At 42.0% G+C, this 25,069-nt stretch overlaps 2 protein-coding genes across 2 annotated transcripts in view; both read right to left on the bottom strand.

Annotated features, from left to right (window-relative positions):
- The window catches only part of rab26 (RAB26, member RAS oncogene family), a 49,842-nt gene extending 43,518 nt beyond the window's left edge, over nt 1-6,324 (bottom strand). The window contains exons 1-2 of the mRNA XM_084001942.1: nt 5,844-6,324; nt 5,124-5,234 (exon numbers count right to left, since the gene is read on the bottom strand). Coding sequence (XP_083858068.1) covers nt 5,124-5,234; nt 5,844-6,020 — 288 coding nt within the window. The 5' untranslated portion in view covers nt 6,021-6,324. The remainder of the gene's footprint in view (nt 1-5,123; nt 5,235-5,843) is intronic.
- Nucleotides 6,325-8,277: 1,953 nt separating this feature from the next.
- On the bottom strand, nt 8,278-24,737 carry lmf1 (lipase maturation factor 1). Its single transcript, XM_084039993.1, has 11 exons — nt 24,478-24,737; nt 23,572-23,881; nt 23,008-23,018; nt 21,674-21,822; nt 14,977-15,042; nt 13,069-13,236; nt 12,497-12,677; nt 10,795-10,948; nt 10,090-10,273; nt 9,666-9,778; nt 8,278-9,242 (listed from the first exon to the last, which is right to left on the bottom strand). The coding sequence occupies exons 1-11, from the start codon at nt 24,716-24,718 to the stop codon at nt 9,056-9,058; spliced, it is 1,764 nt and encodes a 587-aa protein (XP_083896119.1). The 5' UTR covers nt 24,719-24,737; the 3' UTR covers nt 8,278-9,055.
- Between the last annotated feature and the right edge of the window lie 332 nt (nt 24,738-25,069).

Here is a 25,069-nt window from a genome sequence, read left to right as displayed (position 1 = left end):
GGCTCCCAAAAGTAAAACCCACCATCTTGGATTCATTCTGGTGAGAAGTTTAAGGAGAGATGTTTGCAGTTTGAGGAGTCTGATGCACAACCCCACGGCCCATAATGCACTGGGTGCAAACGTACTTAGTTCTGCTGGTTTGTTTGTGCATGTAGGGAGGAAGTAACTCCCCAGTGTGTCTTCTTAAAAACCTGAGCTCCGTTTGCTCAGGGACTTGGACACATATCCAACCCAGCGCCTAACAGGGATATCCTTCTATTTTAACTTTTTATTTTAAATATTAAGTCATGATAATTATGCAAACATATGCAAACTTACTGATGTATGATGATGATCAACATGTTTCACCTTTAGCGCCTGCTGCTAATGTGCAAAACAACAAACAATAAAAGAAACAAAAGTTGCATGCTAGATTAAAAATTAAATATTCACACACACACACACACACACACACACACACACACACACACACACACACACACACACACACACACACACACACACACACACACACACACACACACACACACACACACACACACACACACACACACACACACACACACACACACACACACTCTGCTATTCTAACAAAAAAGAAACCTGAAGTAAGTTTGATTGCTGACTCATCATTTTATTATGTAAAGAGAAATGTAAAGAGAGTGGCGCTGACTGCCATTCTTCCTTATCAGGTGTGAAAAGGTCAGGCATTCCTGACGTTTGCAAAACATATCTTAACTTTTAGCTGAAGAGCACATTACTGCATTTATTCATCGCTGCTCAGTGCTGCCATTTCTTAAAGAAAACAAAAGAAAAGAAAAGAATGAAACGAGGCCTAATGGACACAACAGTCCAACATGCCGTTTGATGCCGTGTCCAGAAACATTTAATCAGGACGCCGGCGGCACTTTGGCCGATGCGTGAGCGGATAACAAGCTGGTTTTGTTCCCACTTTCTGTCTCGCCTCGACTTTGTAGATTTAACTTCTCACTCCGCCCACAAGCAGATAAAAGCAGCTAAAAACACGACTAAGTCATTTAACAACAGAGAGAAGAATCAACTCGTCTTTTAAAAACACAATTACAAGCTTCTACAACAAATTCACCCTCTTCCTTCACGCCGACTTTGTAGCATCGAACATTTCATCTCAGATGAAGACGATTATTATTCCACATTTCAATTAAGCACCGAGTTGAGACGACCTCTGCTACACCGCCAAACGTTAATTACATCTCTGCTGAACACTGAAGAGAGTGAATTACAGAAATGCACTCCGGTTTTTTGGTATATATTTGCCCTCCGGTCGAGTGGCCATGAAATTAGGAGGGCAGAGACATAAAACTTGTCCGTTATTATTACAGTGATTAAGGTTTTAGCATATACCGACTAGATAATACGTGTGTGTGTGTGTGTGTGTGTGTGTGTGTGTGTGTGTGTGTGTGTGTGTGTGTGTGTGATTAAACAATCAAGTTCACTCCTTTTCTGATAAAAAACCCAGAGAAGCGGCTCCGTCGATCTATAAATAGCCTCCCATCATGTAACATCAACTAAGACCCTTGAGCAGCGAGGAACTAACTCCCACACTCACTTTTATTATTCCAAAATTATCATTATTACAAAACTAAGTGCCTCTGGAACTATGAACCATGCAGGTTATATATATATATATACACACATACATACAGGTTGTCTGTGTGTTAAGTAAGAAAGATTGCGTATGTGTTCTTAAATGTTCAAGTTCCTAAAAATAGCAAATATAAAGTGTTCTAGACAGTGCTTTAAGTGGAAAGAAATAAGTGCCGGTACTCCCCTTATACAACTGTTGCCAGGTAAATTGGGCGGTGGGCGGTGGGCAGTGGGCGGTCGGTTCCGGCAGATCATTAAGTGATATATTCAAATACTAAAACATGATGCTGATTTTTAAAAAGAAAATTATTTTATTGAACTTTCAACTTTCCAGACAAATTATATTTGTTCACTTGCATGTGGCCCAAGGGAGGTTTTCAGGGGAGCAGTCCTCAAGTAGCATACAGGCTGATGCACAAGGTAACTAACTGGCACCTACCATTTCCTGTGGACACACACAAAATTAACGCCTGTCTGTCCTCCTGTGTCATCCTCGCCGTCACCAGTCCGGGTTCTCTTTTGGCCTTTTTGGAGCCACGCCAACATAACGAGGTTCGCTACACCATCTGACTCAGCCGGCAAATGACTAGCGTTGTTGTTTGCATTCAGCGCCGCCGTCCATGAGATTTTACGTCACGTCCTTTCCGACCAGCAAACTCGACTCGCGAGACTTGCTCTCACCATAGAAACCCGTCTTTGTTCTCGCGAGGGGGGAGTGCGGTGCGTACCAGTGCACACTGGGAAATGTAGTTATAGCCATAGGAGTGTGAACCGCAAAGAGAGAAATAGAAAAGGACAGCGTACTGTGAGCCCATGGGAAGTCCCGGTACGCCGTAAAAAGTCCCGGTACGCCAGAGGCTAAAATTGAGAAGTGCCGGTACTCCGTACCGGTGCGTACCGGCCCACTTAAAGCACTGGTTCTAGACATTAAAAAAGGAAAGCAGGAGATTAAAGAGAGACGGTTCCCTCTTGTATTTCTATCATTTTGAGTTGATGTGATGCAACAGCCAGGAGACTGGAGGTTAGCTTAGCATAGCTAGCCTGGTTTGATCCAAGGTATCAAAATCCATCCATCAGCAGCTCTGAAGCTCACCAATTAAAACATGATGGGCTCTTTATAAACTATCGATATCACATGGTCTAAACCAGAGGTTTTTCAGACCAAGGACCCCCAAGGCTTCTGTGCCACCCCCCAAAATACTCAAAAATCATTATTATAAACATTAAATATGACAAAGATGTATTGACAAATAAGATGGGGTCCTACATCTCCTTGCTAGCCTTATGCTAAGCTAGGCATACAGTCTGCTGTTTCATATTTAGCATTCAGACATTAAGGTGGCAACAATCCTCTCATCTAACCCTCAACAAGAAACCCAATAACCCGGTTTGTTCCAGGCTGTAATGAGGGTTTAAAGCCCAGCGTTATGGTTGTTGTGTTTCCAGTTGTGTATTTTGGACGGCGTGGCGGTGAAATGACCAAAAACATGATTCACCATAATAACGTGCCGGTGTCGTCCCCTAGGTGGAGGACTGTAGGCGTGAAGACGAGGGCGGAACGAAGACGAAGCAGACACTTTTTACACAAATAGCTTCCAACAAATTTAATGAAGTCAGATTTCACAGCTTTTCTCTCGGCTTCATCACCAAACAATAAAAGTCTTTTCATCCAGATGCTTGTGAAAGTTTCCAGCATGCTCAATTTATTCTCTTTCTTTGTGGAAGCCATAATGACCCGTTCTTCCTGCAAAGTTTGACAGTAAAATATAGCGTGCTTTCTCTATTTTTACTTCTAGTGCCGATATGCCTTGTGAAAGTCTCGTCCATTGTCTTCACTGTAAAACTGAGTTGTTGCTCTACAATGCAGCAACCTTCCTCCGTCCTCTTTTACAGTTATTGCCGCAAGGAAAACAAGCATTTCTTTCAGGCTCCCTTGCTTTCCTACATTCTGCTGATTGTACTTTTTTACCTCGACTTTTAGCTCATTTGTTGCTCATGAAACCGGATTCCCACGTGAGGAATCAGGTGAACAAACAACCAAAAGACTCCCAAATCCAGGGCAACAAACACAAATCCCAAAAACACCCTGCTGGGCTGCATCGAGTTTCAGCTCGTAGCTTCCTGCTAATAAGAGTTAATATCCCCGGGTTGTGTTAATATTAAGCAGAAAATTCTTAAGGTGTAAGCGAATTATCACCTTGTGTTATTCATTCATTCGCAGGAGCGTGATGCCACGGGGAGGAGGCGGGGCTTACCTCCACGTAATCACGCTGACGATGTTTGACCTCTATTGCTGCTTTGAGTATGTTGCTGAAGTCTCAGATACATAAGGTTAATCAAACAGGCGTTCGGTGGATTTAATTGAGCTGCGTTCACTGTGGATAGCGAAACACACATCAGCTGGTTTACTAAAGCGCTAGGAGCCCAAATCAAACTCATTTTTGCACACATGCATATGTTTGTACTTTATTTTATTGTATTTTATATTTTGCCAGCTCTGTTAATCCTCTTTAATGCTGTATCCATGCAAATGGTTTAAGTGAAGACATAATGACGATTTGTAAAAAAGTCTGAAGTCATGGTTTGTTTGGTTTGTCTGCAAGACGATAAGCAATCTCACATCTCCGTAAAATAATGTGTCACACACAACAACAGGGTTCTCTTATTTGCTCAGAGTTGCTCTGAGAAGTTTCCTCGATCCACAGAATGTTTTTTTAGTCCTATGTTTTTATCTCTCTACTGCCCCCGTGGATAAGAGGGCTGAGAATGAAAGGCTTTTTCCAAACAGCTGTGTCACATTGTGCTGTTCTGTTGAACTTGCTTCGGGGCAAATAGACAGTAAAAGACTGAAAAGGTCACTACTTCTGGTCCGCTGCTGTGACGCGTCAAGTGAGGGGTTTTTTTTTTTTTATCTCATCTGTAATGTCCCCCAGGGTACAATAAGCAGGGAACGGGTTAGCCATTAGCAGTAAAAGAAGGATTAGAGAGTCAATCAATAACCTCTCTTGAAACTACCTTTTTTAAATTTACCTTTAATTCATTTTAAACGTGTTATATGTCCCACGGGGGGATAGAGAGCCTGTTCATCTTTATGGTCAGTATAGTTCCAACTCAAACTGTCTCTGTGTAAATTCCCCAAAAATATACTTTAGTCATTGGTACAATCATACCCTAGCAACCGTTACTATGCACATCAGACCTAAGAAGCTTTTGGGTTTCTCACAGACTGAATGTAAGAAGTGGACGTCGTCATGGTGACGTCACCCGTTGCTTTGTTGGACTACAGTATTGGCATTTTTTGATGATTTTTGCAACCAGTGACGGGAAGTGACCATATTTGGACTGCGGAGGAGCGACGGGTGGATCTGACGTAATCAGCCACCATATGAGAGCCGAGTGAAAACCATTCATACACCTTTATTTTGTACACTTTATTTTCTGAGAGTGTGTGTGTGTGTGTGTGTGTGTGTGTGTGTGTGTGTGTATGTGTTTCTTACCCTGAAGTCGATGCCCACAGTGGAGATGAAGCTCCCGGCTAGAAAGGCTCCGTCTTTGAAGCGAACCAGCAGACAGGTCTTCCCGACACCTGAATCCCCGACCAGCATCACCTGAGACAGCCGGCAGACAGACAGGATGTTACAGGTTTTAGTGTGTGTGTGTGTGTGTGTGTGTGTGTGTGTTTGTGTCTGGGAAGGTGTTTGAGGTAGCGGAAGGAAACAGCTCAGGTGAGAACTTATCTATAAACACACAGGAGTGTTGATGCAACACACACACACACACACACACACACACACACACACACACACACACACACACAAAGCTGTTATTACTATTATTCTTATTATGTATTCTGCAAGAGGAGATTTTGGGGACACATTTACCTACAGTCTACATTATAATTCATTTTAAGGACCGAGCCATTAATGTTTTTCTACCTGCAGTAAAATATGCACAAACATCCGCATTTTAATTCACAACATAAAAACTATAGCTCATTTTTATTTTTAATTCATGCCAAACTTTTTATGACTTTTAATGACAACACACTTTCTGATCAAACACGCTGCTTTCCACACATTTATGAAACTGCGAATAAAAGCCTCAAAACAAAAATCGATAACTGGATACATACAAATATAAAAGCTGAGATTTTAAAGGTGATGCTTGGTTCGTCACACCTGTGGTCAATATACTCATTGATTAGCCCGATTGATTACCTTGAAGGCGATGTCGTAGAACTCCCCGCTGTTGCTGATGGACGGTCTGCTGGGATAAACCAGCCCGGAGGACGGAGGTCCGACGGCGGCCAGACCTTTGCCCGTCCTCCCGCTGCTCGGCGACGCCTTCGGGCTCCGGGAGCTCCCTTTGCCTTTCACTGCCTTCTTCCTGGACATGGCTCCGGCGATTCAGACGGAACACACGCGATGGATTTGTCCTCCTACACTTTTATTTCTGCCTGTTGTTGAGTTGAAGTTCACCTGCGCGTCAGAGGCATGTCCGTGCGTAAAAGCGCGGTTTGGAAACGTCGTACCGGACAGAAGCACCGTGTGGAAGCTGAACCAGCTGTTGTCCCGGCGGCGCAGCTGGACGACTTTAAACGTGAGGTCTGCTTCCCAACGTAAACAGCTCTCACTCCGCCTCCCTCGCTCGTGCGGTGATGTTGGGAGCGCGTGGAGGAGGCATGGTTGCTCCAGCGCGTTTCCAGGCGGAAAATCCACCCTAAAACGGAACTGGTGGACTATTCCAACAACGTCAGTAACAAAGCACGTCACTTAGCTGGCCATGAACACTAAACATGTTTTATTATTATTATTATTCATTAGCTGTCCAACTTTTGGATTTATCCAATTTATAATGTAAAAGTGCAATAGAAATGAAATTCTGATGTTGATGTGTATGTTCTCCGTTTAAAGGCGCAGCTCTGTGTGAAGCCTCATGATGGGAAAGCTTGACATTTTTTCTCCAATTTAAAATTCAAAGCTGCATCACTCCAGAGCCCGAAATGCAGGGCTGCCTGATGCATGCTGGGTCGTTGCTGATGCATGCTGGGTAGGTGCAGCAGCTGCTCAGCAGGCAGGCTCAGGTGTGTTTTCTCAGCAGGTGTGTGATTTACATAAAGCAGCAGGAAAGATGAGCTCCAGCTGCTACAGGAGATGTGACTGAAGCTCCGAGTAAACAGGAGAGGTGGTGGAATAAATAGTAATAATAAAGCCATGATGATTATTGTTCTGTGATGGGTAAACAATATTTGATCTCACTTACCTGTAGAAAAGGAACCAACAGAGAATTATCACCTTCCTGTAGTTCTCATTGGGTTTAGCATCTTTTAGCTCAGTGTTCTGTGAAAACATCACATGACTCTCCTCATGTTGAACAGAACTGCATCCTTTACAGAACCATGAACAGTGTGACTGCTGGGGTGCTGACTCACCTGAGTCTACTTTACTTTCACACCTGAGGAGCCTCCCAGTACAACCAGTATGTACCGGACCACGTTCCCAGCAGGGGATGGAACTGACAACCCACAGCATTGTTTTGATATTATATCAGAGGACAGCAGGGAAACAGCCAAACCTGCAGAGATGAGAGCTGCACCAATCAGAGCACAGTAATGTGACGGTCATGTGATCTCTAAGTTCACCATCAAACCATCAAAGGAAAAGAAAACTTGAAGGAAAAAGCTGCGGAAGCCATTCTGCTGGGAAATTTATTTGCAGTCTAAAGACAAAGGAAAACAACAGACAGACAGACAACAAACAGACAGACAGGATGCAGATGCCTTTGATGAGGAGTCCATTAAAAACATCCACGCTGGGAGAAAGACGCATCATCAGAACCAATGAACTGGAGACAGGAGGGGGAGAGAGAGAGAGAGAGAGAGAGAGAGAGAGAGAGAGAGAGAGAGAGAGAGAGAGAGAGAGAGAGAGAGAGAGAGAGAGAGAGAGAGAGAGAGAGAGAGAGACACACACACACACACACACAGAGAGAGAGAGAGAGAGAGACAGAGACACACACAATTCTAAACCTGAAGTTTTTAACAAAAAATATGTGAATGTGAACCAATAAATAATACATAAATGAAGAAAAAAACAAACTCCACCTCATGTTACCAAAGATGCACTTAAAGGACCCATGTGTGGGGTTCAGGGAGACGTATTGGCAGAAGTTAAATGTATCAATAAGTATGTTTCCTTGCGTATAATCACCGTTCAGACATGATTGGTGAAACATTGATCCCATTGGTAGCTGCTTAGCTCCCGTTAGCTGTAGCAACGATGTCAACGTGAACAAACACGGTGAACTGATTCGTCTTAACGAGGCGGCTCATCGCTCAGAAAGACGGATCCTCGCCGCCACACAAACATCCACCGGGATCAGCTTTCCATTTTCATTATCAGCAGAGAGACGGATGGGTGGTGTTCTCCTACACACACAGCGACTCGTTTCAGCTGGATCACTCGCAGAGCGGTGGGGGGGGAACCGGGCAAGGGACGTGAACGGAGTACAGATATCCAGATTTAAGATGCATCGCATCTGATAAATAATCATAGGTTTGTGTTTCAGGCTCTTCATCGGACGCATAGAATCCAAAGGTTCAATTAAGAAAAAAACTGAAAATGTTTGCAGTTAATGTTGAAGACATAATCTGGGAAACGAGAAACGCTTTCAGGGAGTTTTTTAATTCTTCTGGCTCGATAAGAACACCTTTGTGTGTGATGAATCCAGGTGTGAACCACAAAGCCCAGACTGAATTAATTAACGTGAAGAACAGCACCACCTAGTGGCCTCTCTCTGTTCTACAACTCCTACCACAAAGCCTTTCAGCATTTCAGACACATCTTCCTTTAATTTGTATTTGTTTTATTTCATATCACCTGTTAATGTTGACAGTGTATTTGTTCATTATAAATAATTTCTCCTTCCTTTCTTTCAGTGTTAACATCTTTAAATATTTAATTTGTAAGATGAATGATTATATTTCACCCACAGATTATAACTTGTGGCAATGATTAAAGCGGAGTTACTTTAAGTTGTAAAAAAACAGCAAATTTCAGAGACAATTCATAAACTAAATGAATCATAGACGAACAGCTCAAAAGGTTGGACATTTGGTTATTTCTGGAAAGACGCAGCAAACAGCCACGAAATGTTCTTCATTCGGGGTGAAAAACATTTAAATGGAAGGAGATTTAATGATGGAAACCACATTCAATACTGAGGTTGTTTTATGAGAAACAAGGCGTTTTGTGGTCTGTAGATTCATTTAATGAAACATTAAAAAAAACATTATTTCATGAAGCAGCTCTTCATCCTTGGCCGTTACACAGCAGCACGACACTGACCTTGAACTGACCTCATCCTAACCTCAACCTCCCAGAAGTCCTTTTGATTTCCTGTCCCCGCTGCTGCGGTCGGGGGGGTTTGGCGTTTAGCTCCTGTTGGGGGGAATGTGCGGGTGAGGCCAGCTCCGGGACTGAAAGTAGCCTCGGAGCCCCTCCAGGTCCACGGCGGGGAAGTAGGCTCCGATGCGTTTCCTCAGCCACCACTTCCCCTGCGCGGCGGCGGCGCTGCCCGGCTCGCTGAACCGGTACCTGAAATGTTCCCCTCGAACCCACCTGAGGAAGAGGAGGAGGAAGAGGAAGTCCCGTGAAAATAAAGGCATTTTTAAATGTCTCTAAAAGGCCAAAATCAGCCTGATCCTTGTTGTCATGGTGACAGTCCACAATGAGCACTTTCTATTCTCCTCTAAATAAACTTGTATTAGTAGTAGTGGTGCACATCTGCCTCTAGTGGCCAACATGAGTAATATTACACTAATAAGAAGAAGGTATAGTCATTATCAGAATAAATGGTATAATTTATACTTTAACAGTAGTTGTTCTATATTAGTGAAAAAAGTGCTAACTGCGCCACCAGAGGGCGCTACAGCACAGAGAATCACAGATACATTTCCATAACCAGATCTTGATCAACAATAAGACAAATATGTGTGATATTAAGGGTTTCCAAACACTGTATTTCCTGCTGCCTGTGTTTACCTGGGGGTTTCTCTGCCTTGGAAGGGGTTGTGGTCCAGCAGGGAGAGGACTGTGCTGTCATTGGACAGCAGACGTCCCGCTATGTGGATCACCCACTCGCTCTGCTCGTAGGTCTGTGTGGAAACATGCAGACATGAAGAAAATAAGAGCAAAATAACTAAATAAGACGGGCGTCTCTTAAATGAAAGAGACGAGGAGAAAAATGTACAGAAGAAACAGATACTGACGATACTACTGCCTCCTAGTGGCGAGACACCCTTAATGCCACATCTCATGATAAACCAGCTAAACTAATTAGGTGTTCTTGTTATTTTGGAATGGAAATCTTACATCATCCTATATCCACAAACAAAAATCCACTTATAGAGACAGATTCATGCATTTCCAGGCTGGTGGTTCACTTCACTGCACTTTAGGATCTCACCTGGAAGGCAGCGAACCACATGAGCCAGTCCAGCCGGTAGTGGTACGGAGATACGAGGCACGGCCGGCGGTAAACGTCCCCTGGCTTGCACAGGAACTGGTACTCCTCCCAAAGCGCCTCAGGGTCCTTGGGGTCCCGGCTCAGAGTGCCCTGGAAAATCACCTCGGTGCGCTCCTTGGTAATGCTGGACAGAAGGGGGGGGGGGGGTTAGTTTGTACGCTGATTCGTAAGGCAGCAGGGTTGAAGTATACAAATGCAAGACTGCAGAAATGTACGTGAGAGTGCAAGATCTGATTGATTACGAGTGATACATTTCAAATCATGTGTGAAAAAAATGTGTGTAATTGCAGCAGGAATGTGGCAAAATCAAAGAGATCAACTCAGTGGAGGACGGACGGATGCATTAACATAAAACAACCCAACAGGAACTATTTGGCTTGTGGTAAGAGCGAGGTTTGTGGATTATCCCCGAGCAGCCGGGACTTTTTTTTATTTTTATTTTTAGCTGGAATTTCACCTTCACTGCAGAGGAATCTCACAGACAGAAAACCTCGGCAAATGAAAAAGGAAACGCTTGGAATCGCTCTGAGAAAATATGCTTCCATTACATTTTTTATATTTAGTTTATATCTATTTATTAATGACATTTATGACGTAAACATGATTTAGACGCATGTCCAACCTCATGACCCGACTGTCCTGTACCTGCCAAACGCCCCGTAGGTGTTGACGATGCGCAGCGGGTCGAAGGAAGTGTTCATCACCTGCCTGGAGCTGAACAGATTCATCACCACGGGGACGCTCAGGCAGCCAATCAGAACGCCCAGAGACACGTTCACAACCCAGCGTATAAACATGCCTGGATTACACACACACACAGAGAGAGACACACACACACACACACACACACACACACAGACACAGACACAGACACAGACACACACACACACACACACACACACACACACACACACACACACACACACACACACACACACACACACACACACACACACACACACACACACACACACACACACACACACACACACACACACACACACACACACACACACACAGAGTGGAACAGCATGAAAAAACAGCACAATGGAGACCGCTCATCGGTCTTCATTATTACAGATTTTATTCAGAAACTCCTCCAGACACAATATCGTCACGGGTGAATTTAAAAAGCTTTCTAGCTGCCATCGTGGTAGACAAATGGAAGGTAAAGCCAATTATTTTTTTTAAGTGTTCTGACTTTTGACACTTTTGTGCCATTTTGAGAATTTTAAAGTTAGTTTGATTATTTTCTGGATAATATCATGAATGGCAATTCCTTAATATCATTATAATCATCTAACACACATTTGATGAAATCACAGTTTTGCCTCGAGGAGGTGCTGCAGTGTTTTGTTGACTTTTGGAGAAGAAGGGGCTTTTTCATTGTGTGTGTGTGTGTGTGTGTGTGTGTGTGTGTGTGTGTGTGTGGAAGAGGTTTGACCCGTTAGATCATGGGACGGCGGGTATTGACACATGTTGGCTGACTCAGCGGTTTCCTTCCTTACCTGTGTCTTGCCTGCTTATCCGCTCATGTTAAAGACATCAGCGTAATCCAACTAAAACTTCTCACAAATGTTCAAATGATTAAAACATGCTCACGCTCCGGGTCGAAGCCTATTTTATATTCAACGTCCTTCGACAAAAGCAAAAGACACTAATGGGTCCAATGAGACCAATTAGAGAGGGCCCAGTGTTGCTTTTACCACATTTTAAAGCAGTGTGTATTGTAAAAGAATGTAAGCCACATCACATTACATTCCAATAAAACCATATGGCATATTTTCTCAGCTTCTCAGCCGTCCAAGAGCTAATCTTTTCTTTCCATAATTCCACCTTTTCTTCCATAATTCCCTTCCTCTTCTATCCATTAGGCTCAACTGATACCGATGTCTCTACAAGAGTACGAGAGTCTCTGGACCCACAGTGTGTTTTAAAGTTTAACTCCAAACAAAAGGTCAAAAACACGAATTAATCTGGGATCATATTACAGTTAACAGGGTTAAACGTTTCCTCTGAAGCTGCTGGAAGGAGGTTGACCCTGTTGTTATGGATGACCTCATGGTTCACGTGCTACAGTGATTGGTTGACAGGTGACTGAACAGTTAAGGTGAAGGTTCAGATTTGTTTAGGTGGGGTTGTATGAGGTTCTTCCTCCAGTGGCCCTGATACGCCGTCGTAGGTTCTTATCCATAATCCATTATCCATCAGCCACCAGACTCCATTCACAAAAACAGTCATTTTACCTCCCAGAACGTCATACAACCCCACTTCTAAAGACTCTCCCTTTAACAGGCAACTTACAGCAGTAAGAATAGGGATGTTTTGTGAATATGGCCCCTCATACCTTTGGTGGGTTTTGGGGTCCGTCCAGCTGCATCCTCGTTCTGGATCTCCAGCACCGCCTTCTTGGCTCCGCCCCCGGAGCCAAACAAGAAGCCCAACGACGCGTCATCAAAGCAGGCCAGACTGGGAACGATGGTCAGCCAGTTGAGGAAACTGAGGTTCCCACTCACGATCAGAACCACCTACAGCACAAGAGACACAAGGCGGGATCGCAAACATGATCGGTAAATAGCTGCTGCATTGATCTTGTGGTGACGGTGAGCACCGACTTATTTTGAGCTGCAAAAATGAAATGCAGTTACATGAGTTCTGACCCACTGCACATGATGCACAAATTAAATGTAATTATGTGCCACATAATTCAATAAAATCACATTTAAATGTAAGAGAGCATCTCCCTTCCATCTGCCAGTAAACATGTTTAATGTAATAATAACATGTTACGCTATGAGACTGGACCAAACGCCCTTCTAGAGCTAAGACATGGGCATTAGCAGCCTAAAAGCCAGAGGAGGGAAACTCTAAACAATAATAATAATAATAACAGTCTGGGTCTGTCGTGTTTGGTATCACCTGGAACAGGATCTGGACCGCCCCGTTGACCATACACATCCGCCGGCCCAAGAAGGTGAAGAACGGGAAGATGAGCTCGATGAGGTGGTTGGACAACGTCTCGAAGCGATGAAACCACCACGGGGAGCGATGCAGGTAGTAGGAGACGGGGTTCGGGACCGGCTGGGTCTGGAGGGGATTACAATCATCAATCAATGGATTTTTCAACCAGATGCATAAAGTTTATTAAATAAATTCAACAGGCTTGTTCAGGGTTCCTACACCTTCTCCAAAGTCAAAGTCAAGCACTTTTCAAGCATTTCCAGGTGTATTTCCATGCTTTTCCAGCCCCTTCCAGCTGTAGTAAACTCCATATTTGTACCAATCCAATGGTCAGTATTCAGTCTACTTATTCTGTCACTTGTTCATCACATTAAATGAGATGTTATTGTCCTCTAAACAACCAACATGATGTTTGGAGACAGCTTTTTACAGAAGGACCACAAATGAAAGGAAAACTAATTCCACTAACAGATCCACAGAAATATAATCACCAACTATTTTCATCATCTGTTCATCATCAAAAGTCATTTTTCATAAAGAAATGTCAGAAAATGCTGTTTTCAGTCCCTCAAATATGGAGATCTTCTTTTCTCTGTTTTATCATAGATGGGTTAACCCTAACCCTAACCTTTATTCTACATCCAAGCACTTCTCAAACCTTGGAAACACCACACTACAATTCAAGTGTTTTCAAGGATTTCCAGCACCCGTACGAACCCTGCTTGTTCCATGCTGTTAAAAAAACACGTGTTTTCTCTGCTTTACTTTGGGTGTGAGCCCAGGATGGAGAGTCATTTACAGAGCCACGCCTTTGGGGGGGGGGGGGGCATTTCCATGTCTAAATAAAAGTAGAACTTTATTTAAATGAAGGTAACCCCACCTACACACAAAAAACACTCGCACAGAGCCATGCAGTGTTTTTGCGTGTGCATGATTAAGTGTGTGTGTGTGTGTGTGTGTGTGTGTGTGTGTGTGTGTGTGTGTGTGTGTGTGTGAGGTCGTCCGTCCGTCGCACGCCGCCGTGTAAACGCTGAACATGCAAATAGTGTCAGGTGAGGTGGTGAAAAATAAACACAGCACAGAAATAGGTGGAGGGAAAAGAAAACACGGCGCTGGAACACCGGTCTGTACTCGTATTGTTGGAAGAAAGAATTCAAACTGGAGGTTTTTTTTAACTCAATAAAACACCCGTGGAAGTCCAAGCCGTGACCTCAGACACCTGGCCTGCAAGCTAGCTGCTTTACAACAAACAAACCCGAGCAAACAAAACACCACCTATACCGAAACACACCTACGTAGAGAGGGGGGGGGGGTCTCTGCAGGCTTGAAAGAGACCAGTGTGTAAGAGGGGGTTAATAAGGCTTCACCTGGCGCCAGTGGCTTCCGGTGGGGTGTGTGTGTGTGTGTGTGTGTGTGTGTGTGTGTGTGTGTGTGTGTGTCATTGGAATAAGGTCCATATTGTTTGTGAGTCATCAGGTGATCCATTTGTGTCTATTTTCTACGTTTCGTTGCATTTTAAACACCCGTTAGCATGTAAGCAGCAGGTTTTCCCTCACATTTCATAATTGATTAATTAATTGATCAGTTGTCAATGTGGCTGCAGTGGTAGTAGTAGAAGTAGCAGTACAAGTAGTAGCAGCAGTAGTAGTAGTAGTAGTGTAATAGTACAACGAGCAGACGAGAGTCATAACTATTATTTCAACCTTCTGCCGGCTCCCTAAAATCACACTCGGGCATCAAATTGTTGTTTCATAGCATCTTAAAACAAAGCTACGTTTCCTTGTTGCATGTGGATTTAAATTGGAAAGACAGGGCTGAAAAAACAGTTTAATCACACACTACATTTAATCCATTCTGTGCACACACCTCGTAGTGGTAATCCATGCAGGTGAAGTCTCTCCAGCATTTGTCGCCTCGGATTTTAATGAGACCCTAAAAAGAGACAAGAAACATAGAGTTTAGATCAGATTAAAGAATGCATTCATTCCAATCCCGTAATCCACGTTGACAATGAATAAAACCTGATAAGGATTCACCCTCGCCCAGCTGCTCACATGAAAGGAACCCGGAGCAAGAAATGCAGACAATCTCTCCTAATAAATAACAAATTATAAAATGCAGCATGAGCCAAGATGGAGAATATAAGGGGAGGCATTTGTAGATAAGAATCTGTCGTCTACATCCAAGCTGGACTGGACTTTTGTTACAGGTCGAGTACTTAATTATGCAAATCCTTTGTCTTACAATCGAATGCTTGATCTGGCTCTGGCTCTTAAAGGGGAGGACCACACAGGCCCTTTGAAAACAGCAGGTAGAAATAAAAAAAAAAAAAGAGCAAAAAGATGGAGAAAACGAAAACAAGAAAATTAAGGAAACGATTGAAACAATCTCCTGCTGTTTACTACATAGTACAAAGCATTTCTGGTCCGCCTTTTTATTTTATTGAGTGCACTAATCCTTGTAAATAAATCCACAATATAAATTACAACTATGGAACAGGGAGGAAAACCTAGAACATGGCACATTCTAGTGTCCTGAACAGACATATCACATGACACCACTAAACTGATTTTGAAATTAATAACGTAGGACTGCTTTGATTTATTTAATTCGACAATTATGTTATTTTCAACAATTTGTTGTTTTGGATCACTCCTCTTTAATCTCATCGTCCTGCCGGCAGCGCTCTGCAGACCAGACAAATGGTGTGTTTATTTGAAAATGATTTCATATGATAGAAATGATTTGTCCCCCGTCGTTAACTACTCTACTTTTTTTATTTTTGCGGTGGTCCACTGAAGAAGAAGAGGGAGGACACCAACAGGGGGTCGGCAGAGTTACAGCATTATTTAATCCCAAACTTTTTTCTTCTAAAATGTAATAAGCAACACCATTTTATACAGTATGTGATCGGGGGTCCCTCCCACGGTCACTAAAAGCCTTCCTCTAATCTATAGCATAGGATGCTGTTGCTATAGTAACAGTGCCCTCATGCCAGGACAGTATCAGCAGGATAAAGAGAAGCCAGATAAATCTAGCAGCCGTTATCAGTGATGAGGATTAATCTCCCGTCACATACAAGTTTATTATTGATCACTCCTCTTGAGTCCATGTTGCCGCGGCAACTCTGAACACACATATCCATTTCAGTCACCTGCACATGAATAAGTGGGCCTTATAAAAGACCAGAATCTGAACAAACAAATCTAATTTGCCCGCCGTCTGAACACATAACTCGGCATGCTGACCTGCAGCAGCTCGCATGTGTGTCCCGCTAACAGAGCGCTACACAAACAACACAACACATCGCAACCGAACAGGCTTCTAGGAAGTGAACAGGAACACTGAAAATCAGAAGTAGCGTGCCACATGAAGAAGAGGAGAAACGCAGCTGTAGGGAGGTTGTCGGCCTGTTTTCACCTGAAGAAATGGGGGAAATACACAACTATCAATGTCACAAGCAATCCACTTTAATGGTGGGACTGCTCACAGAAGTTATTGGGAAAAAAGGCTGTTTTTTTTCCACCAAATGAACTAGAAAAAAGAGGCCGTCCAGGACACGAGACAATATTGACACATCGGTCCCGCTGCGTGGAATGCGGAATAAATCTTCTCTTAACCAGATTTAGAAAAACCAGGACATTTCACTCTGATTATGAGCCTGGCTGTTGACTGCAGCTGCCGGCTGTTGAGTGTTGCGGGCCTGAAAGATGTTACTTTAATCCAATTCGGTCATGAGATTCTGAAATGTCATCAATTACGAAGCTGACAGAGGGGGGCGAGAGGAAACGGGTGTAAACTTAGCACTTTTTCCAAGAAGAGCACTGAGATTTCATTAACGGAGCGGGAAAATATGTTTTCTACATTATTTCACTTATAGTGAATAGAAACTTTAAAAAATATATATTTGCTAGAGAGAGAGAGAAAGAAAAGGTCAATTCTACATGAACTTCATCACTAAAAAACAGGAGAAATGTGATTAGACTTTGTGAAAAAAGGGAACTCTGTCCTTCCAAAAACACCTGAGGTCAGCTCTGTCTTCAGGCACACAGACTGATAAAAATATTACATGATTTAATGTGTATGTGTACATAGATATACATGGGAGAATAATATATAATTTACTTAATTATCATTAAATATTATTTAACTTATTATCTGTAGGTACGCAGATGTATATAATTACCCGTTACGTTACGTGTACATTTTAAATGTACTGCCTTTAAATTCCCTAATGTATGTAATAAACATAATAAAACCCAAGGTTTAGCCAGATCCCAGCAATTTCCCCCACAAATCCGTCATTTGAAAAGAATTCAAAGCAGCACGTCGTGACAAACCCGTAGATAATTACATCAGGAGTTCCCCCCTCTGCTCTACATGGGAGTGAAGCATTCTGGGGCTTTTGGAGGATAGACTACCGAAACCAGCATTAAACCAGCAGGAAGTTAGCAAACGAGTCCGTGTTGAGTGACTATTTCATTTAAATCCATCATGCGGACAGAAACATGAATCCAGATTAAACATACACTGATTGATGATTCTGATTATTTAAAAAGCCTGACCTGCTGATTCTGATTTATAAGAATTATAATTGACAAGAGAGACTCCAGACTAACATTTTTGTTTAACCACAATCCTGGAACCACCCGGAAAAAATATTTCAACCACGTCGAAGTCAGTTATCTTTTTACTTCGTCATCATCGTCTACATCTTCATCGTAGCGACTTTAAAAAGGCAATGTGTCAGAATTGTGTTGTTCTGCCCCTAGTGGCCAAAACATTAGTCTGATTAAATTTAATAATGCAAGATTTAGGAAAGAAGTTGAGGTTTTGTATTCCAGAAGAAGAGGATTTAACAACTTTAACCTCATTTAGAGGTCATTTTTGTTCAAGCGTTCATCCTAGGGCTGCAGCTATCGATTCTTTTTGTAATCGATTAATTTAGCACTTTATCGATCGATTAATCGAGGAATCGGATAAAAAAAAATTGCGTTTTTAAACAACCAAAACAAATAATGCATAACGAAAATGATGTGGCTGTAAAATGATCAAGCATTTCTAAAAAAAAATAAACAGAGGTATTCATTCCAACTCCAAAATTTGGCTCCAAAACTAAGCCCATTTATTAAGTGCCAGTGAGAATTTAACAACAATACAGTTAAATCAACTTGGATAAAACATGGATAACATTTAATTTACGTTTTGTTTTGCCAGCAATGGCCCTTTCCTCCCCTGCCCTAAATATGTGTGTATATAGTGTACTTCTTCTGTGCCATTTATGTATTTAGCTTTCTCTATCACTACAGTAACTGTTTGACCGTTCTTTTCTCTGCTTTGAACTCCTCCGTCCGTTTGGGCAAACACAACAACTCACAGCCAAGCGTAAATCAGGCTTTCCGATTGGCTGTAAAAGCCGCTACGGGAGCCAATACGAGCGTCCGATGCATAAACGTAACTCTATACGTCACTCGCAAGATGGCGGATGAGAAGTGATCGATATACATAAACAAAACGGATAAATGCGCCACGGAGACGAGGAGACATCTAGTCACACATTTTACTACTTTACGCATTCGTTTTGTTGTCAGGAATAAATCGCTCACATGGGCAAGCAGGATACCGTTGTTTAGCCCCGATACTCTCTGTCGTTTACGGACATTCTGAGTCTGACTTTCCGCCATCGCGCCAACTAAATTCAGAATGAATGACCGTGTATGACGCGCTGGTGTGCTTCCTGAACAACGGTCCGTGTGGAACAATCGGATCCCTGCACATAGGCGCGTCATAGGAATTTAACGAGGCTTCGAGGCAGATGTTTTGCCTCGAGGAATTTTCATAATCGAGTTAATCGAGTAACTCGATGAATCGTTGCAGCCCTAGTTCATCCTATTATAATATTACAGAGAATTCCTCTTTGAACATAAGAAAGCACATCTTTAAAGGAGAGTAAAAACTGTATTTTTCTAAATAGATCAAAGCCGTTTTCCAAAAGCAGAACCACATGACCTCGTCATCAAACTCACCCTCACACCCGACGTCCATGACTAACCGCTATCCCAGAATCCTTAGCAACAACAGGCGAACCGATCTGACCTGTGCTCACGAAAACACATTCTCACGCTAACTCCAATTCCAGTTAGACACCCAAAACAAATCCACACCTTTGTCCAACTGTGTGAGATGTTGTTCCTGCCAGCGGTGAAATGTCCATTAATCCGATTCACACTCTTCAAGTGCCAGTACTTTAAAACGGGAAGCTCATAAACATTAATAGAAAACCAGAGAAATTCATAATTTCATAAGAAACGTCCCATGGCGACCTAGTTAAATATCATGAACCACATATTCACTGGCTTCATGATTTATTAAACAAAATGATTCAGCTAACAGGCTGTCATTAAATGAAAATGAATGCTAAACGAATGGATGACACCAAGTGATTAGCCTGCATGCTAACAAATATGCAAATGAGCGCATTCATAAACAATCTTAAATGTATCACCTAAGCTCAGTAAATTAATATGGAAGGCCATTTTTTAGCCAATATAAATACATAAACATGCCTATGAAAATAAATAAATGAGGCAATGCATATATAATTATTGAAATGCATTATTTAATATTGGCTCAAATGGCATTCCATAATTAAACGGCGTAACAGCATTTTAAACAGACTATATTCAGGTCCTTTAAAACCTCAAGCTTATTTATTTGTAAGGAAATAAAAAGGTCCGTAGGCTGCTCTTCTCTCTGCCCTTATATAAACATGATAATTGAATTTCAGAATATTGACTGTATTTCACGGTTAGTGAGCCACATCGCTCCTATCAGATAACATCAGCAACACTCTTCCGTAGCTTATCGCTCGATTACCAGCAACAGACTGACGATGCCAACAAGCTGCTGCAGCACAAATCACACCAGCTGCTTAACACTCCGACACAATGTGCACGACTTATATTCAACTACGCTAATGGGGACACCGATAAAAGGCAATTAAGTCTTTTAATAAGCACATATTTCTATGTGGATGCTATTTTTTAAATCTGCTGAAAAAGTAAGCCTAATCCCAGAGAATATATGTGCTGGTTAAAAGGATAATTAGGGGGAGATGCAACATCAGTAATGGTCCTATAAATGTATCATTATAAGTATAGTTACCCATTTTAACGCATTTAGAAAATACTGATGTGACAGATTTACATTAGAGGTTAAAGTGTGAAGCTGGAGTGTTACAATTTCTTAGTCATGCTACGAAAATACCCTCAACAAACATGAAGGGTGGCTCCCGTTTCCTATGAAGGAGGGGTCTTTGAAATCATGTCGTCCTCACAAGCAGGAAGTACACAGCATTAAGAGAGCGGTGGTTACCCACAGGCTGTGAGACAGGCTGTCAGACAGACAGATGACTGTGACCAGGATGGTTCAATCACTGACCTGACAAAGTGCCAAACTTCCCAAGTCCTGGATGTCTGACATTCTTACCAGTACACGAATGCACCATTGTTACAAATGACAAAAATGTATTAAAATCTCATGAATCTGGATTATCAACATAATCCAATCATCTGGCCTGCAAGTCTGACAGAGTTACACCAACACCAGCTGCTACTGTCTGTCACTGCAGGAGATTAACCCATGCAAACATTAAAAAATATACATTATAAACACAAGCAGAAGGAAATGCAATGTCTAGTTCAAGCACATTTTGACTTTTAAGAAGTTGGAAGCATCATCATTTTGCTTGAAAATGTCATTAATCTTCCATTAATCGATCTGTTTTTACATGGCACGTAATAAACCGAGATCTTTGCAGCGGCTTGTTGCTGTCTAATTGAGTTTCTATGCTTCTACTTGTATATAATCAATGGATACATCTAATAATATGCATACTTGTAAAATCAAGAGTTAACTACAAAATTTGCTCAATATTTCGGGCGATAAAGGTATTACGTCATGGGACAAAAGCGTACACTACACACAAATAATTTAATTCCTTCCACCCTTTGGAAGATGAATGCAGTCCAACAAATATTTCAATGCCGCACTGCAATTCTGCAATCCCAAATTCCAGTTAATGCTGACAAGGTATTTTGAAATGAAACTGTATAACTAATCTTTCAACATTGTCGTGACTTTGCATATTGTTAAATGAGATGAGGTTTTCGGCTCATTTCATGGTCCTGCAGGATTTGAGGCGACTGCGGCGACTGGCAGATAAAACCCGAGCCGTTGGTCTTCTAATCACCACGGCAACTGTCAAACAACCAGACATGTTGTTGAGCCGACCATATATTTGGGTTGGATTTCTAAATACTGGCAGTTGTTTTATAGCGAAGCACCGCTCCAAAAGTAACTAATCTAAAACCAGGAGGACCAACACTGGAACACCGCAGGGAACTCTACTGGTGCAAATATGGTTTGTTGGATGTTTTCAGGTTAAACAGCTGCTACGATATAAAATAAATAAAATCACCCAAAAATGATCTCATAGCTATTTTTTTCTCTTGTGAAACCCCTCGTATATATTTGCAAAGTGTGCGTTTTTTTTTTTACTCACGGCTCCCAGCATGATGCGAACAATGAGCCATCTGAAGGTCCAGATGCAGACGAGGGAGGGGGGGCAGCGGCGGGGGACCTGGGACAAAGTCCACACCGGACACAGGAAGATGGCCAGAAATCCTGTCTCCAAAAGCTGACTCTCCCAACCTGCACAAACCATCAGAGTTGTCAAGAAAAAAAGAGTTCCTCTTCACTTTTTGAACTCTAAAGTTTGTCACAGAAGAGCAAACGATGTTTTAATGCTGTTAGTCAAAATACAGATATAGATTTGTTAGGCTACGAGTTGTCCACAGCTCAAACTAGAATATTAAGTTATGTGAGTAAACAGGATGTTGCTATGGGAAACACTGGTGGACACACCTTTCCCCCATTTTGCCTATTTACGGCTGAGTTTAAAGCTCATGTCGGTATGATAACATGCTGATGATTAGCCAGTATGATGTTCACCATCCTAGTTAAGCATGTAAGCTTGCTCACATTTGAAAATTACATTACAATGTCATGCAAATTCATACATTTCTTTTAAAACCACACATCAACCTCAAACTATCGTCTTCTGTGGTACAATAAAAGCAAAATAATTACCATTCAAGATATTATCCCAATAAATAACCGTGAATGTCATCTTTAAAGTCTCCAGTTTGACTGAGCGACCTCCATCTACTTATGAAGAATATTTTAAATGGTCAAAACCACCAGAGGACATTCAGCAAAGATTGTTTCACTTGTCTTCGGCGGTTTCATTTTTTTTTAAATAAGGGAGTGAACAATGTCTTCCAATGATATTCCAGAGACTAAACACCGAACAGTCTAGACTTGGGAACAATTCGTCTGCAGACTTAAAGCTGCGCTGTCAGCTTCGGGGTGATAATAGGTCCAAAAGAAAACAAGGAGTGAGGCAGCGAGAGTGTGAGAAATAGGGGGGAAACATGTTTTTAAAAAGAGACACAGAAGCCACAACTTCCAACCACAGACATTGGCCTGGTGTCTCTCCATACAAAGTGTCATTAACCAATCACAGAGCTGCCACTGACCTCGCCACTAATCTGGGCCGGAGCCCCACATACAACCAACGATTTATACTTTCTCAAGCTTTCTGTCCTCCCCCTCTTTATTATTATGTTGTATGAGTTTGAAAGAGATATATATATATATATATATATGCATCAGATGTGTCAAAAGGTTGGTTTCACTACAAACAAACTAAAGTGACATCCAAACCTGAGCGTCATAAATGCTTTTGTCTTCTTCTATTGGATGTGGAGGAACATATGAAGCGGTCCAGGATTTTTGTGTGACGGTTGAAAACTGTGTGATGGTTAACTCACTTACCGAAGGAATACCTAGAAAGAGAAAAGAAAAAGGAAAATATAAAAAAAATAATTACCTCAATTTTATTGCTGAAAACTACCGCATAAAATTCAAGGTTCAGTTTATTGCCTATATTATATGGTGATGGGTGGAGGATGAATTGGGACAGCAGCTGATCCGAGGAGAACTTTGACAGACTGCTTTGCATTGATAACATATGAGGCATGGGACGACATGTAAACTTTAGGTCAACATTACCCAAAATAATTAAAATATTTACCACAATCAACTTAGTTTTTTAATCGCAATCTGGGATAAAATCCTTTATCACTTCATCCCTATAATATATCATGGTAAACCAGTCCTTTCGAGGATATTCTACTCTAATTAAGGAAATCAAAGCAATGTATAATTTTGATATGTTGTTATATCTTGGGGCATCGTGTGTGCATCAACCCCTTAATATTTATATAAATAAACAAAATTGCAACGATAGAAGGGAATAAAAGCACAAACTGGTATAGTAAGGCTTCTTGTCATTTACATGTAATCCCAGTTATATGGGAGTATTTATGTATGACTCACCACAGCTGTCCCACGTTGACCAGCGAGTGGTAAAGCACCCACAGCGTAACCATGACAACCATATTGGCCATGCCCGTCACCAGGACAAACGCCGACAGCGCCATCCCGACCAGGGCGATGCCGTCCAGGTTGGCGTCCATGTCGCTCCAGTCCAAGAGCCAGAGGATGGAGGGCGTGTAGGCGAAGGCGGCCGTGCCGATCTTCCCGCCCACGTAGCGCTTCACGCTGTTCAGGTAGCTCTTGCAGGGCATGAGGCCACGCTCGCCAATCAGCTGCTTGTTCTGGCTGTAGGCGACGCCGAACGCCACGACTACAGAAGAAGAGAGGGATAAAGACACAAATCGCATATGAATCAACGCTCATTTACTCAACACAGACACCCTTTCTATCCAACTATCGTAGTCCTCACATAACTTGACATCAAATTAAAAGATCTTTATAAGCATTAAATGCAGAAATGTTACTCTGTCATTGCAGAACTTTGGCAAAGTGAAAACTTCCACCAGTGACAGCTACATTGACTAAAAACATGCACTTTAAAAAAAGGTTGTATCCTTTATCTAACTAGCTAGCTAACTAACTAACTTTCTATCTAGCTAACTAACTCACTATCTAACTAACTAGCTAACTAACTCACTATACATTAAACTAACTAGCTAACTAACTCCCTATATATTTAACTAACTAACTAGCTAACTAACTTACTTACTATCTAGCTAACTAACTCCCTATCTATTTAACTAACTAACTAACTATATATCCAACTAACTAACTCACTTACCAGCTAACTAGCCAGCTACCTAACTAACTAGCTAGCTAACTAGCCAGCTAACTAGCTAACTAACTAGCCTACCAGCTAGTTATCTAAAACTAGATCCACACAGTAGTAAAGGTCAACATTCTTACAGTAAATGAAGGCGACGGAGCGGAGCAGCACGATCCGGGTGAGCCAGTAAGTCCCGGACCGTAACGACCGGAGCCGCCCCTCCTTCTCCGGGTCTCCGGTACCGGCTCCATGGTCTCCGCTGGTACCGGCTCCATGGTCTCCACCGCTGCCGGCAGCACACTCCGGCTCCGGCTCTGTCTTTCTGCTCTCCACACGTCTTTTCCTCACGGAGCTCTCCCAACGGTCGGCGCTGGCCGCCATATTGAAGGGGGTCACGTGACTCGACAGACGCGGAAGTGATTTATTATTTTTATAATTATACGAGCAGTAAATAGAAAAATAAAAATAATAAAAAAATAGTCAAATGAAATAAAAATACGGAATAAAATACCTGAAAAAGAAGTATTGACCTTGATATAGACTATTGTTAAATATATATGATATTATTATTAATAATAATCATAATAATCATAATAAACATAATAATAAGCTTCAGCAGCAAGACTTATTTTAATCAAGTAATGTGCAGTATATTTGTTTTACTATTGCAACATTTAATGTATGTATTCTGTTTGATATCAAAAAGTGTTTGGAATGGAATGAAACTGTATG

Source organism: Eutrigla gurnardus, assembly GCF_963514095.1.
Source record: "Eutrigla gurnardus genome assembly, chromosome: 22".
Classification (NCBI taxonomy): Eukaryota; Metazoa; Chordata; class Actinopteri; order Perciformes; family Triglidae; genus Eutrigla; species Eutrigla gurnardus.
Note: the sequence above shows the minus strand (reverse complement) of the source record. Positions and strands in the feature narration are given on the sequence as shown.